At 37.0% G+C, this 14,694-nt stretch overlaps 1 protein-coding gene across 7 annotated transcripts in view; it reads right to left on the reverse strand.

Annotated features, from left to right (window-relative positions):
- The window catches only part of ryr3 (ryanodine receptor 3), a 112,887-nt gene that overhangs the window by 76,495 nt on the left and 21,698 nt on the right, over positions 1–14,694 (reverse strand). For 4 of the 7 annotated variants that reach the window (XM_025899121.1, XM_019345742.2, XM_013271994.3 and 1 more), the window contains exons 3-9: positions 13,516–13,620; positions 6,919–6,993; positions 4,861–4,939; positions 4,383–4,495; positions 1,929–2,028; positions 1,219–1,312; positions 468–542 (exon numbers count right to left, since the gene is read on the reverse strand). In XM_025899121.1, coding sequence (XP_025754906.1) covers positions 468–542; positions 1,219–1,312; positions 1,929–2,028; positions 4,383–4,495; positions 4,861–4,939; positions 6,919–6,993; positions 13,516–13,620 — 641 coding nt within the window. Of the gene's footprint in view, positions 1–467; positions 543–1,218; positions 1,313–1,928; positions 2,029–4,382; positions 4,496–4,860; positions 4,940–6,918; positions 6,994–7,446; positions 7,462–11,166; positions 11,188–13,515; positions 13,621–14,694 lie in introns of all 7 variants that reach the window. The other 3 variants (XM_025899119.1, XM_025899118.1, XM_025899120.1) reach the window with 2 other exon arrangements.

The raw sequence follows: 14,694 nt of genomic DNA on the forward strand, positions 1-14,694 counted from the left end.
CTTTGTACCTCTCTCCTGACCATAATCAACAACAAATTGAACTAAAAATGCAAAATTTGGATTAATCACTTCTTGCTGCTACTGATTTTTATTCCAATTATTGTGCAATTTGGCAAAGTAATTTCTCCCCATTTCCATCATTAAGAATGGCTTTGTGACAGCCGCCTTTCCACTGAGACCATTTGTGAAGAACCTTTAGTGAACAGTAGAAGGATTATATGAGCGGCCATATTGATTTTAAGTCCTGTGTCCCCTGTTTGTTTCCAGTTACTTAAGGACATAACTTTCAGATACTGTTTATTTACTGTAGGTAAATTTTTTAGGCTGACCACTTCCAGTTTAGATAATAATTTAGCATTTATTTCATTTTATTTTATATCCCACTCAAATAAAACAATCCCTTTGTGTCATTTCTGAGAGACATGTTATTTATTTTATTTGATGTGTGTTTTTGAGTCAGATGTTACCTGATCCTCAGCGGCTCCACTCTCCACAGTGAACGGGCCTTTGATGCTCCCTTACCAGCCTCATAGTTGACTATCCTAAAAGCAGAAGACACAAATGTGGGCCTCAGTTAAGTAATTTAAGTGACAGAAACAACATGAACAGTTCAACATCGTATGCCTCTGTTAAAGCTAAAAACACCCTCTGTGAACTGGATCCTGAGGGAAATCTGGCTCCAGATCAAAATGTCTCCAAAAACAAATTAATGTTCTCAAGAAAAATATCACAGTGTCTCCATATATACGATTATTCCTGCTTAAACCTCACTGTGCAGGTCAGAAAACAAGAGATTCTTATATTTTATGATAGTGACTCAGGAGGGAGAAAAAACTGTTGGGTTGAAAGGCTATTTCAGTGCTTCAGAGAAAAAGAGTTTGCATTGAGAAAAAAAAAAAAAAAAAGAGGTCTCAGGTGAATTTTCCTCAAAAGAACAAACACAAAAAAGTGGATTGAAAAGTACATTTTGAATTCCTCCTATAACTTTAACATATGTGGTAAGTGTAAACTTTTGCAGTATTTCTTCACAGTTCAAGACATGTACAGAAGGAAAAAAAACACAAAACTTTTTTTCAGTTTTAAAGTGAAGCTTAAAAGTGACAACATTTTTTATTTTATTATTTATCATCCTCAAAACTATTTTCCCAGTGGTTAGTTTGAAAGATTTAAAACACTGACTTCTTGATCACAAAACAACTGAGCCTGTTATTTACTAACCTCTGCTCCTCTTCATTCTTGTCTGCTCCAGGAATGGTCAGGCTCTCATCATGCCCATGACAGAGACGCATCACATGTCCACCAATTAAATAACCTAAAAGGAAAAAAAAGTTCCATTTATTCATGAAAAAGAAATCGTTTATTCTAACATATGGCTGCTTTGTTTTTCAAACACCATCAGTACATTAAAAATGATGACAGGAAATAATACATTTTAAAAGTATTAAAAGGTGGACTTTCTTTGAAACATTAACTTAAAATTGTGAGTTTAAATTAAACAGATTTTTCTATTTAGACACACACACACAAACACACACACACACACACACAGTCGTGTTTTCACATCCTTGTGGGGACATCTAATTAACATAATGCTTTCCTTAGCTGCTTACCCTAACATTAACCATCAAAATTGAATGCCTAAACCTAACCCTAACCTAATTGTAACTCTGACACTAAAAATCACATTTTGAGTCTCAGAAATGTCTTCAAACTTGTGGAGACGGGGATTTTGTCCCCATAAGGCTTGTTGGTCCCCACAATTAGTAAACTTCCAATATTTGGTCCCCACAACGATATGTAAACATGGTATACACACACACACGCGCACACACACACACACACACATTTTGTCATCAAAATGTAGCCATCCACCTTTGGAATAAATGAATTAGGATGGCCGGTTGCTGTTGTTGGGGTCGTTAGCTTACCTACTGCCATGTTGCTTGATGAGCAGGTAGGCTGGACATTCCACAGGGTCTGCATGAAGGAGGCATCCACGTGAATGTTGCCATTGGAAATAGAGAGATGCTGGAAAAGAGAAGCACAGTTACACAGGGAACAGTTGACCTTGAGTTAACCAGCTGTGTTAGCAGCAGGAAAACAGGGACATACAACACAATTTAGCAACAGTGCACAGACGAGGAAGATGTCCAAGCGCCTGGAGTTGAAAAGAGATTAAAACATGTCCTTCTCATGAGGAGGACATGTTTTAATCTCTTTTATCACTGCAGGACAAAGGAACTGCTCCATGTAACATGCCCAGATAATGCAATAATTCCTTCGAGGATAAAAAAATAAAGAAATAAAGAAAAATAAATAAATTTGAAAAACACCTATTCCTGGCAGGTTGCATTCAGATGAAAGTGAAAAGTCGATATGAGTTTAGCCTTAGGCTATACCCAAGTAAGAATTGATGCAAGGATTTCTAACACATACAATACAGGCAAAAGGGTTTAGCAGCTGTCAATGCTCACACCCTAGAACACCATTAGGAAGTCCTTTAATTGTTCCAAAATATATTCTACAACATGAAAACAAGTCTTTACGAAATTCCCCTGAAAGCATCACACTTATATCACTGGAAAGGTAAATATGAGCACCTATTGAGTTTTCTTTCATTTGCCTATATTTGTCCTACCATGTCATTTAAAAATGACTACTGTAACAGTAGACATTATGGATTAGTAGAGGTCTATAAATGTGAAGTCAAAACATCTATGCACTGTCTCTCTCAAATACGACTTTTATTATCCTCACATTTATCCAACAGGCTTTAACTAACATAAATCACCCTGAATTGATAAAAAGACATAAATGCTTCTGTCCTAAATGACAGCAATACATTCACTGTGATGCAATAAATGTGATGTAATGAATGACAGTAATAATGCAGTGATTGCTTTTGCATTTCTGCTTTTGAATGTCTGAGGTGTCCCATTCTTCAAGAGCTGAATTTCCAGCAGGCTACTGCAGGTAAAGCTTCACAGTATCTTTGCCAGTTTTGCTTTAATTGCATATTTCCCTCCCCGAAGGACTGATGTGGCCACTAGAAGACAGTGCAAGTCGCTTTCCCATGCCAGGCACGTCAGTGTCCCTCACTTTTGCCATTTCTCGCTCTGCCTCTTCCTCTGTTTCTCCTCAAATCCCCCTCTCCTCTCTTTTCCATGTAAGTTAATTGAGGTCAGGTGTATAGCTCTGCATAGTGGAGACAGCATTAACTCAAAGCTCATCAGTCAGACGGATGAGTTTCATAAAAAACATTATTAAAAAGGGCCTGCACGGGGGTGGAGGGGGCATGGGTGGGGTTTCACAGGTAATCAGATTTCTATTTCAGATAGCAAAGGAAGGTTTTTGGAGTTTCCCTCCTGAATTGCCTTGTCACTCCAAAGTTTGTGGGAGTGAAACCGGTATCAGGGTTATCCAAGTGCTATGAAACTTTCCAAAGTATCTTTTCAGGCAGACGGTGAACTAAAGCAGATAACTCCAGCTGTGTGGGGCAAATAATCTTCAAAACAGAACCACTCTTCTTTGCATACGGCACATTTGGTCTTTCGAGTTTAGAGGAAGACAAATCACCTCAGATCTACAAAAAAAAATACCTGGCAGTGAAATAAGAAAGCTTCCAAAACAACAGCCGAAAATATCTGAATTAAGTGAGATCTGACAAGGAACCAGACAAAGGAAAGCGAGAGATTATACACAGAGTATCGGAAACACAAGCATGAATCTGATGTAATCTGACTGTTTGAAGAACAGTACATATTCACGAGAGAAATCTGGAGTAAAGCTGAAGGAAGAGCATCTGATTTAATGAAAACTGCTACAATTAGTCTGTCATCATGTTTAAAAGCTGCATCCTCATTTTTAGTGGGTGGATAGATGATGTCCTTAAGTACTCTGGTGAACTACAGTGTTTTTATCAGAAAAGTTACCAGACGAGTACATTATTTTTTCTTTTCTGCAAGCTGTGAATTAGCAAGCTGCAGATAAAATATAGCACCATGCGCCTGTATATTAATGCATTGTATTTATGGCTTGCTATGATGCTAAATAACTTCCATATCATCACCAGATCATCAGATCTTATCGAAAACAATGAAACAGAGTCTTGGGGCTAAAACTACACAGCTTGTTTGCTTGTGACACTAGGACAAAACTAAAGAAATTTACATTTGGTGGATTATTTCTTTGTTGTAATAATGCTTCTTGGCAATGAATCCTATATCACTGGAAAGCCTGTTTATTTCCCCTTAAATGGTCGTCATTTGTGGCAGAGGGGTCATTTGGTTTATTTGAAAGTTTACCAAGCATACATTTATCTCAGTCACAGCTGTGCTTCTAAAGTGTTCTGCTCTTGTGAAGATCTTTTAGATGCGACTTACTAGATATCTCTCCGTCGACACACTGACAAGAATCAGGTCGTCTCCAATGCGGACTTTCTCTCCCTCAGATCTCTGCTTAGATGCAGGGTGAATGGTCCACCAGCAGGACTCTCCTATTGACATAAATACACATAAAAATAATATTCAAATAAGTGGCAACAAGTGGAATATAAAGCTTGGGAAAATCTACTGAGCAGTGCAGTCACATACATGCCCTTTAAAATCCCTCGTCTCTTTGTTTAGATCCTGTAGGAGTAGTGGAACTGTTTCCATATGATAAAGTGCCTTATGCTTTAGTTCAAATGTCGAATATAGCTGTACTGCGCACACACACACACACACACACACACGTGGAGTTTGAGTACTTCTCCCAATAATTCAATCTCAAAGTTAAATCAACCTGAAATGATCACTCCCAAAGGCTGAATTCAACCGAAAGCAGTAAAAATCTATGAAGTGCCTAATAGTCATACCATACCTATTGAATCTTCTTGCAGTCCGACATCAAATGACAGCTTGTCTGTCAGAGACCTTGATGTCTTCAAACAGGTCAAGTACTGGTGAGTGAAAAATGAACTAATGTTAGGTCAAATGAAACACTAAGACTAGCCATAAGAGGAATTCAGCTCATGTTAAAGTGTCTCATTAAAATACATGGGTGAATTTAGTGCTAAATAATTAGTATATTAATCAATTAGTAAGGAATTTATTAATTGATTTTCTGTTTCAAGTTATGATTAAATGCTACTGTGCAAAAGTCTCAAGCCAGGTCTTTTTTCTCTTTTATTTTTAATATAAAAATGAGAAAATGGGTGCGATTTGAAATGTGCAAACATAGTTGGAGATAAATGATATAAAACCAAAACAGAATTTTTCCAATTCTAATAAGCTTGAAAGTCAGTACTTGGTATGGGTACCTTTATACTTCAACTCATCCTAAATTGTCTTAGGCAGCTTTCTTGCCTTTTCTTCAAGTAGTCTTCAGGAATTGTTCTACAAGAGTGTTGAAGGACATTCAAAGCTTTTCTTTGGATGTTGGCTGCCTTTTGTTCTATTCTCCGTTAAGATCCCACACTGCTTCAATTATGTTGAGGTCTGAGCTCTGGGGAAGCCAATCCATGACTGATAGTGTTCATTTTGTATTTTTCAGTTAATGCGTGCTTTTCCTCCGATGGCAATGTGTTTGGGATGTTTGTCATGTTAAAAAATGAAGCAGTTGCCAGTAAAGTGTTTCCCAGATGGCACTGGATGGTCGAGCAAAGTCTGATGGTGCTTTCTTTGCTCATAATTTGATCAAATTTGACAAGAACACACCACTGGATGAAATGTAACCCCAAACTATGGTAGAAACGCCATCATGTTCTACAAATGGCTGTAGATACTCACTGCTGTACTTCTTTTCTGACCTCTTCCAATACATATTAAAACAATACTATAAAATCCAGATTCATTGCTCCAAGTGTCGGTGAACAGTATATGGATTAACTGACATGCCAGAGCCATATCTCAGGTCTTGTGTCAGCTCTTTGTTGGATTTTTAAAAGGACATGACTTTCAGATACATGCAGATCCTGTTCATCTGCTGTAGATTTGTCTTTTGTTTACTCCTGACAAGTTCATCTTCCACTTATCCATATTCCTTAAACTTTTTAAGGACTACACATCATGCAAAGGTATGCCGACTTCTAAGGCAACACCTCTCTTGGTGACCTTAGTGCAAAAGATACCATTTAATTTCTGCCAAACTGTGTTACCGTTGTTTTTTGGGTTTTTTTGTTTTTTTTGGTAGATTCTGCTAAACAAAAATGTACATATGCAAAGATATAATTTAAAATTGGTTCTTTATCAAGTTGTCAAGTTGCAGAGCAACACTGGTTCATCACTTGAGTTAGGTGTCTTTTTTATGTTGAAATCATACTGTAGGTCATTCTTCTGAAAGTATAAGGTTCAAGGACTGGACTGAAAATGGGTGACAAAGCAGCCAAAGTCCAAAGAAAATATTTGAAAGATCTTCAGAAAGCTTTGAGAACTATTGTTCAAGACCACTGTAAAAAAAAGACAAAGTCTTTCTTTTTGGAAATGAAATAAAAAGAAACAAGTGGTGGTTCAAGACTTTTGCAAAGAATGGTGTGAATTGCAGATTTGTTTTTCCAACTTTAGTTCAATCAAAAGCAACTGAAGACTTCATAATCATGTCATGGTTCTAATATTTTTAAACACCAGGGTTTTTTCATTAAAGTTTTTTTTTTTTTTTTTTTTTTTTTAGGTAAATCTAAAAGAAAATCTCCAACATAAAAATACATTTACTTTACATATTAATTGGAGTCTTATTTACTCACTTTTTGGTTTCTTTTTCATCAAATGGCAACAAGTAATATAAAAAAGCAACTGTCATCAATAATGCAACAGACTTTGCTTTTCCCACATGAAGACCAATTATGATAACTCGTGCATACTTGATAAATAGACCCCATGGTGAGCTAGGAAAATCCTTGTCCCTTTTAACTTTCTGTCATTCTTGCACATTAATACTCACCATGCCACTGAAGGAGTGGCGTAGGAGGATGGCGTGACCGTAGAGCAGGGTCCGGTGTCCACCCCCCTGACCCGCCTGCCAGGAAATAAATAGGTAATAGATTATTATCATACCCTACCATTCCTGACCTCTGAACCCTGACAGGTTAGCATCTCCCACTTTACTTCTGTATCAATTATTAAAGTGCGAGTGGCTTTACGCTCTGTGCGAGCAAAGCATGGGACTCTCTGGATCACATATCCTTTACTGAGGATCACCATTCCAAGTGCAAGCGGGAAATAGAAAAAGAGGAAAGGGAACACACAAAAAACTCCATTCACAGTCAAACAAACACATACATGGAATCACACTCAGTAGACATTCTTGTGACAAACAAGAATAACTGTGAGGTTTTGGTAGCAAAACACCTGAGGAAATGTGAGGAAACAGATGAGCAAAACAAAAAAAAGTAAAAAAAAAAAAAAAAAAAGAGTGAGATCCTTCATCATCATCATCATCATCATGGTGAATAAAGAAATTGCTTCTTACCTTTTTAATCAACCTCTAGCAGCAGAATAAAAACAAAAAAGAAGATGACCATAAGCAGCAATAACTAAACCAGGTCTGCACAGCAAGGTTCTGGCATTCATGGGGTCAGCTCACATTTAAATGAATTGAGTAAATCAAACTCAAAGATTCATATGTACACACACAAGAAGGTTCTTGTTAATTTCTAAAGGTCCTGCTTTAATGTAATTAGCAAATTTGGCCTTAACTGCAAAATGTTAAAACAGTTTAGCTCACACGTGTATTGAAAGTCCTATTATCAGAGCTGTAAAGAGACACTTTCTTCTCACCTACAGTACATTTAGAGTATCCACTCTGATTTAACATTTCTTTAAAGTTTAAACAATAATTAGGCATCTAAGAAAACGATGAACAACTAATATTCTTAACTACGGTGCCCTGCATCCACTTAAGCAATGCATAGAGGCTGTCCTCTCGTCTAGTTGTCAACATTAATTTGTATTTAATGGTAGGTTTACATTCAAATTAACTTAAAGGGAACTCCCAATGGTCCCCTGAATACGACCCTTAGCTAATTCTCATTTGGCTTCAGAGTCTCACCCAGATGGCTTGTATAAGTGAGACGAAAAAGGAAATGGAAGGTTCGATCAAAAGGAAAAAAAAAGGGGGGGGGAAGAGTATCCAGCAACAGCTGGGAGCGCGGGAGGGGGGTACCGAGAGAGCGCCAGCCTGTATTTCAGGCCTGCTGTCATGCTGACACATCACTGCCAGGAACTGTGACCTTTGGTGTGGTGCCCCTCCAGTGTATAAGCACTGTATCATGAATAGCTAGTTATGAAATTTGCTAGACAGTATTTTGTCTCGCTTACTTTGTCTCGTATTTTGTTGCAAAAGGATAAAGGGTGTGTGTGCCGTATACTTAAGGATAATTGTGGTTATTTGAAGTATTTTTCTTCTAGTCAGAGACGGAAATAAAGAGGTAAAAACTGACAATGAATTGTTCATACTACCATTTATTGTCTCTGAATCTAAAGATTGCCATGCTGTTGCAGTGAGCAACATATTTCATGATTTCAAACTAATGTGGGCTCCATAAATTATTTTGAAATAACTCTAATGAGTAACGCCAACAGTTACTTTCACATCTGCAGAAATCACTTCCTGGAAAGTAAAGGTAGCGTAATTTAATGGTTTTGGTGTTTTATAGAATTGATGACTAAAACGAGTTTAATAAATCTCCGGTAAACATTTTTCTTCTCACTCTAATTTCTGAAAATGGTACAGAATAAAAGTCTAATTCATTCACACAAAATCGCCTGTACTTCTTATAAGTATATATAATAGACCCTCTTAATTCTAAAGTTTTACTCATCAGGGCATTTAAAACAAACAAAAAACCCTCAAAAACAAACAAAAAAAACAAACAAACAAAAACATCTGAGCCATACCAGTTTCGGGTACGAAGCCAAAATGCTAAAGTAATAGGTGAAAAGCATATCCCATGGTTCAGTATCTTGTAGTAATCAATTTATATATGAGTTTCAGTGTCTTACGTTGTTGTGGAGGGACTTTTCTTTACAATGTTGCTTCAGTTCATTGAGGTTTGTGGGAATTTGTTTATTCGTAGTTTTCTTAACATCAGCATTTCAGTGGGTTTGAGGTCTGGACTTTGCTGCCGTCTTCCTGTGTCATGACCCAATTAGAGCCAACCTTTAGCTCTCAAACAGATATTCTCATATTTTACTCTACCAAACCTTTGGTAAACAGAGGACTTCATGGTTGACTTTCTGACTGCAAGGTGCCCAGGTCCTGTGACTGCAAAACAAGCCGAGATCATCACCGCTCCACTACCATGCCTGACAGTTGGTATGAGGTGTTTTTGCTGTGGATTATGACCGAAAGGACAATCCAAAGGACAATGTTCCAGAAGCCTAGTGGTTTGTTCAGATTCAACTTTGCAAACCTAAAGGGTGCTGCTGGCAACCCCTCTAAACACGCCATACTTGTTCAGTCTTTTTCTAATTGCACCATCATCAACTTTAACATGCTAACTGAGACCTGTAAAATTTGCACAGTTTGACCTTGGGTTGACTTTAATGAAATGTCCTGTCCTGGTTATAAGCATATGTTAAAATCCAGACCAGCAAACTATCAGAACTTCTTCTTTTACAAAGCTGGTCAAACTTGCTGAAGATCAGTTAATATGTTGTATTTGATTAGCAGTACCTGGCTGTTACTGCTTCCATAGGAATTAAAGGGATAAGTAAGCATGAACTAAGTTCTTTTTGTTTTGTTTTGTGTTTTTTTAAGAACAGGCTTGCATTAAATCCTGTAAAATCTGTCTTTCTGACCAATGACCAGCTTCTGCAACACATACAAGGATTTCATTTTCTACCATGCTTACTTTTTTGCTGGACGCTCATCAGTTATTGACCAACTATACCTAACCTAATAAGATAATCCCCACAAATATATTCTTGCTTGCATTTAAAAATGTGATGTGCATGTACAATTGCCAATACTCATTAACATTTACAAGAATTAATCATTGTCCATTTTTTTTCCAAAGCTTGCTGTAAAGCTTCTGAAGGTTTTATAGCAAACTGTGACTAATGGATCTTCCTAAATGTACAGTTAATATCTTATCTCATATGGAATGGCCTGAGGATGGGAAAAAGCAAAGTAATCAATTTTCCAAGGAGGAGGAAAAAAGATTAAGCCCAGTCTAATTTGCTAAGTACCACCTGATACATTGACTTTCATGTACATATTTAATGTGCTGTCCTTCGAATCACTGGATAACATACAGCTTAATTTGCTTTGCATGAACTTAATAAAATCGCATTAAAATATCATATGCATTGTGATGTGCAGTGTTTGACAGGTAGTTAATAATAATAATAACCAAAAAATAATAATGAAAACATTCATCCAGTAATCTGATCCCAAACATTAAAAATGCACTGAATAATCCTCAACAGCTGTGCATGTGAAGACTCTGAAATCAAAACTGATTTCAGGACATTTCCTCTTGTCAGTACTCTTAAAATCAATTGATGTTAGAGACCAAACCCAGAGAAAACAGAGAAGCACACAAAGACCACAAAGCGAGTTTCCTGCCAAAATGTGGGTTTTCTAAATTAAATAAATTAATGACCAAGGATACCACTTGTAAGCTAAATTTATGATATGTAGCAGAGATATTTCAAGTTGTAAATCAAGGCTTGAATTTAGTCCATGAAAAAACAAACGGGGATAATAAACGCTTGAGCAAATGATTAGCAGACTTTTAAGTGCTTACACACAAGGTATACAGGCAAAGACATTTTAATCATGAGCAAAGTTTGACAGTACCAATGGATGTCTATTTCTAGACTACCATAAGAGCTCTGTGACAAGTTAATCAATTGTCTCTACACTAGTCTGACCACTGATGAGGAAAAAGCCTAATTTACTATCTTGAGGATGTCAATCCCCCCCAAAAAGTGTCCTTTTAATTCTGTTAATTGAAAATTCAGTAAGGTGGTAACTTTAAATGTACTACCAGTAGCATAATAATGGTGGTATAAAATATACTACCTGTCTTCTAGTTAAATACATGACAAATAAAGCTTTTAAGACAGTCAAGAAATAGACATTGCTTTAAGTGAAAGCACTTAAAGTTTCAACCATTTAACTGCCCGTAAGTACGTCTGTCATGCACGCTGACAACATGATGGATGAACAAACTGATGGACCTACCCATTTTTCATGGTCAGCGCTCTAGTAACACACAAATACAAATAAAAAGAATGTGTTATTGGGATGTATGGCAGTCAATTACACAAAGTTGAGAGCAAAAATTGGGAGAATTATAGTGGTGTGAGGAGGTACAGCGATTTATTAGCCTTGCTACCAGAGAGTTTGTATTCTAGCCAACATCATGTTGTCTTGCCAAACAAGGCCAGCCAACAATGTTGCACTGTTGAGCACAAAACAAATCTGCTACCCAGGCTAATAACAATGCAGTGCTGATTTTCCAGTGAGGGGAACCAAGTGGTTTACAAACTAAGACACTTAAGGAAGCATCTGTGTCAGAGGCCTATGCTGTGCAGAGCAGCTGAGCACTTGGGCTATTTTGCATTAGTATTGTAAGCTTTTGTACAAATAACTGTGATGCCCTGTAGTAGTCAGGATCCTGTAATTGCTACAGTTGTACTGCACAATGATTCATGCTACCATCGCTTTGTCATCTCTATTCCTACAGTATCAGTGGTCTATCCAAAGTTTTGACTGATAATAATGATAATAATAATAATGATAACAACAACTGAATGTGTCACCTGAGGAATGCTTTCTAACTAAGAACAGACCATGTGTACTGAGTAGGAACAGTGACTAAAAATTACAAACAATTACAAAAGCACAACATTTTTTGTATGTAGGCGTTTGTCCAAATTTAAATGCTAGAGCACTGTTTTCTCTTTGTTTTTCCCAGAAGAAATTTAGAGTAAACAAGGGTGTATCAAGCGGTACCCATCGCCTGACCTCGTTTTATTAAATCTATAATGTGTGCTAGAAGTGCTGGGTGATGAGAATAAATGAAACATGAAATGGCTCTCAGAGCACAGCAGCATGAGTGAATATGAACATCTGACTGGTTTACAAACCACATGCAGCCCACTCGAGGGCTTCCGTGCTATCGATGACACCCCGATGGCACTACAGAGAATCTGCCATATCTAATATTACTTACCTGCTCTAATAAACATGTCATGTAAACTGGTGCAGCGACGGGAGGGAGAGGCTCACATTGTTCATGTAAATCAAGAGAGGATGTGGTGGATGCAGCAGGGCACTCACAGATAATTTCCCCCCTTTCTTTCACCCTCAGTGACCTTTATTTATCTCTTTTCGCACATCAGGAATGTATTACAGAGAATGAAGGGAGACAGGTTCTGCTTAGAATTCAATTACAGTTCTCAGTGTTAAAATAGTTCAGAGCATTGCTAGGTCTGGTCTGGTCTAAATGCTACTGGGATTTGACTCAAGCTACTTGTTGATTTTTACCACTGTAACTTTAAAAAGTTAAAAATCTGCTTCACAAAAGTTTCAAATACAGACACAGTTACTCATGAACTGTCATTAACAAATAAACCTTTTTCAGTTTAGACTGACATTTCAGGCAACTGTGTTTGATGTCATGGTTAAAGCAAGCTTATTTACCCCCATTCATACCACTCTGTTCTAAATTGTGTTCTCATAGCTTTACACTTTAAACTTTTCCCATAAGGAACTAAAAGCTGACCAGCTGAAAGAAAAAAAAAAGGAAGCTTCAATCAAAGCAAGCAAAAAAAATATGTATACATACACATTTTAATTCGAACCCCTCAGACACAACCAAACAACAAAAAAGATGTAATGACCCAAATGGGACAGTTACTTGCGTCATGTTCCTTTGTGTGCTGATGTTAATTATCACAGCTACTGTGACTATAATGACTAATGACTATAGCTAAATACGAACTGTATAAAACAAACACAGCCATAAAACAAATATCCAGGTTGCTTTGACAAACATCGAGTTTTGTTAGTTTAGTGAGTCAGATCAGGTTCTGTTACGACTATTAATGTCTGTCATTGACCAGCTGGATTTTCATTTGATGTTCAAAATCAGCCTTTAAATAGGTGTAAAGTTTGGAATTAGCCTTGACTGGGAGGCCTGAAAAAAATTCCAGTATTTGAAGTGAGAAGCCCCTTGAAGTAGATTTCATGTATTTATATTTCCAGTACTTTGACTGCTCTGACTGTGAGAGCTTTTAAAGTTGATTAGCCATAAATAGCCATAAGGTAAATTGTGCTAGCTTGAAAAAGGAATGAAGAATATTGTTAATTTACACTGATATTATGCCTTATTAAATACCAAGACATTTACTGTTAAGAAAAAACAAAGCTCAAGGCCATCTTACAGCAGACTATTAATGATAGATTACAGACTGATTAATTTTGGTTTGTGTGCATGAATGTGTTTGTCTTGCAAGCATTTGAGTGTGTTTGTATGCATTAGATAGAGAACAAGGGGGCATCAGTGGGGAGGAGGAATGTACTCACCCCTTCGCTGTTCTGCCCAGTGTTAGCCAGCATCTCCTGCAGGGCTCGCACTGACAGTGACTGCTCCAGCACAAAGTTACAGATACAAATGTCCGGAGGAACATACTGCATGACAGAGAGAAAGAAAAAGAAATTAGTGTGCAGGGACTGAGGAAATGAAAAAAACTCAGGAGGAACGAAATCAAAGTTGAAGAATGTAGGTATTTTGAGCAAAATCAGACTCTTCTCAGTACCAAAAAAAAAAAAAAAAAAAAAAATGTGCACGAAGTTTACCGTCCTAGAATTTCCTTTCATGTCATCTGCAGGGCCTCTGCACCCAGCTTCCCTAATCTGGAGTACTTTTTTCCAGAGATGAAAATACCAGGTTGATATAAAAAGAACTTGAGACTAAAAGTTCAGAGACACAACCTTTGAAGAAACCTCGTACTGACTGTGAAACTTATTCTATAAATGTATTTAATGATTCGGATGATGTGCACCATCCAAACAAACCACTGGCTTACATAAATGTCAGTGTGACATAGCTTTAATCCAAAACCAGCAACTAAATATGGACAAAAATACATATGATACTGGTTAAATAGCATAGGGGCATTGAAATTACATTTGTGCATTAGATTTTAGATACAAATTTTTAAAATGGAGTGTTAATACGTATTTTAACATTCCTTTGAGCTGAAATATACTGGTTTATTTAAGCACATGTGATCAACATTGCAGAATTGTTTACAGACATAAATGGTTACCAAATTAGTTGCAAGCCCTGATCTTAGACCAAATCAAGTGAAATATATAAACTCCTGGCACTCATAAATAATTCTAATAACTTGCATCTTCTTTGCCATCCTGGGATTATGAGGAACTGTGCAGCCTGGAGCTACAATGACCAGTTATTAGTCTGGCTAGACCTCATTCCTCAGGGCTCAGGGTTGTTTGACTCTCTGTTGTAATAGGGATCAGATTTGGCTTTTAGAATGAAGAGCACATTTGCTATGCTTCAGTTAATTTAGTAATAACTGCCTTCTATAAATTATTCAGTGATGAAAGTTTTTCAACAACAGGGCGTTATGTGGTCCTGGGATGATTGTGAAAAAAATACAAAGTTTATTCAAAAGGCTATTTCATAGGGATGGTCTTTGAGAACAAAATAAGACATTTAAAGTTATATAGTATATACTA

This window comes from Oreochromis niloticus, linkage group LG15, assembly GCF_001858045.2.
Source record: "Oreochromis niloticus isolate F11D_XX linkage group LG15, O_niloticus_UMD_NMBU, whole genome shotgun sequence".
NCBI classification, from domain to species: domain Eukaryota; kingdom Metazoa; phylum Chordata; class Actinopteri; order Cichliformes; family Cichlidae; genus Oreochromis; species Oreochromis niloticus.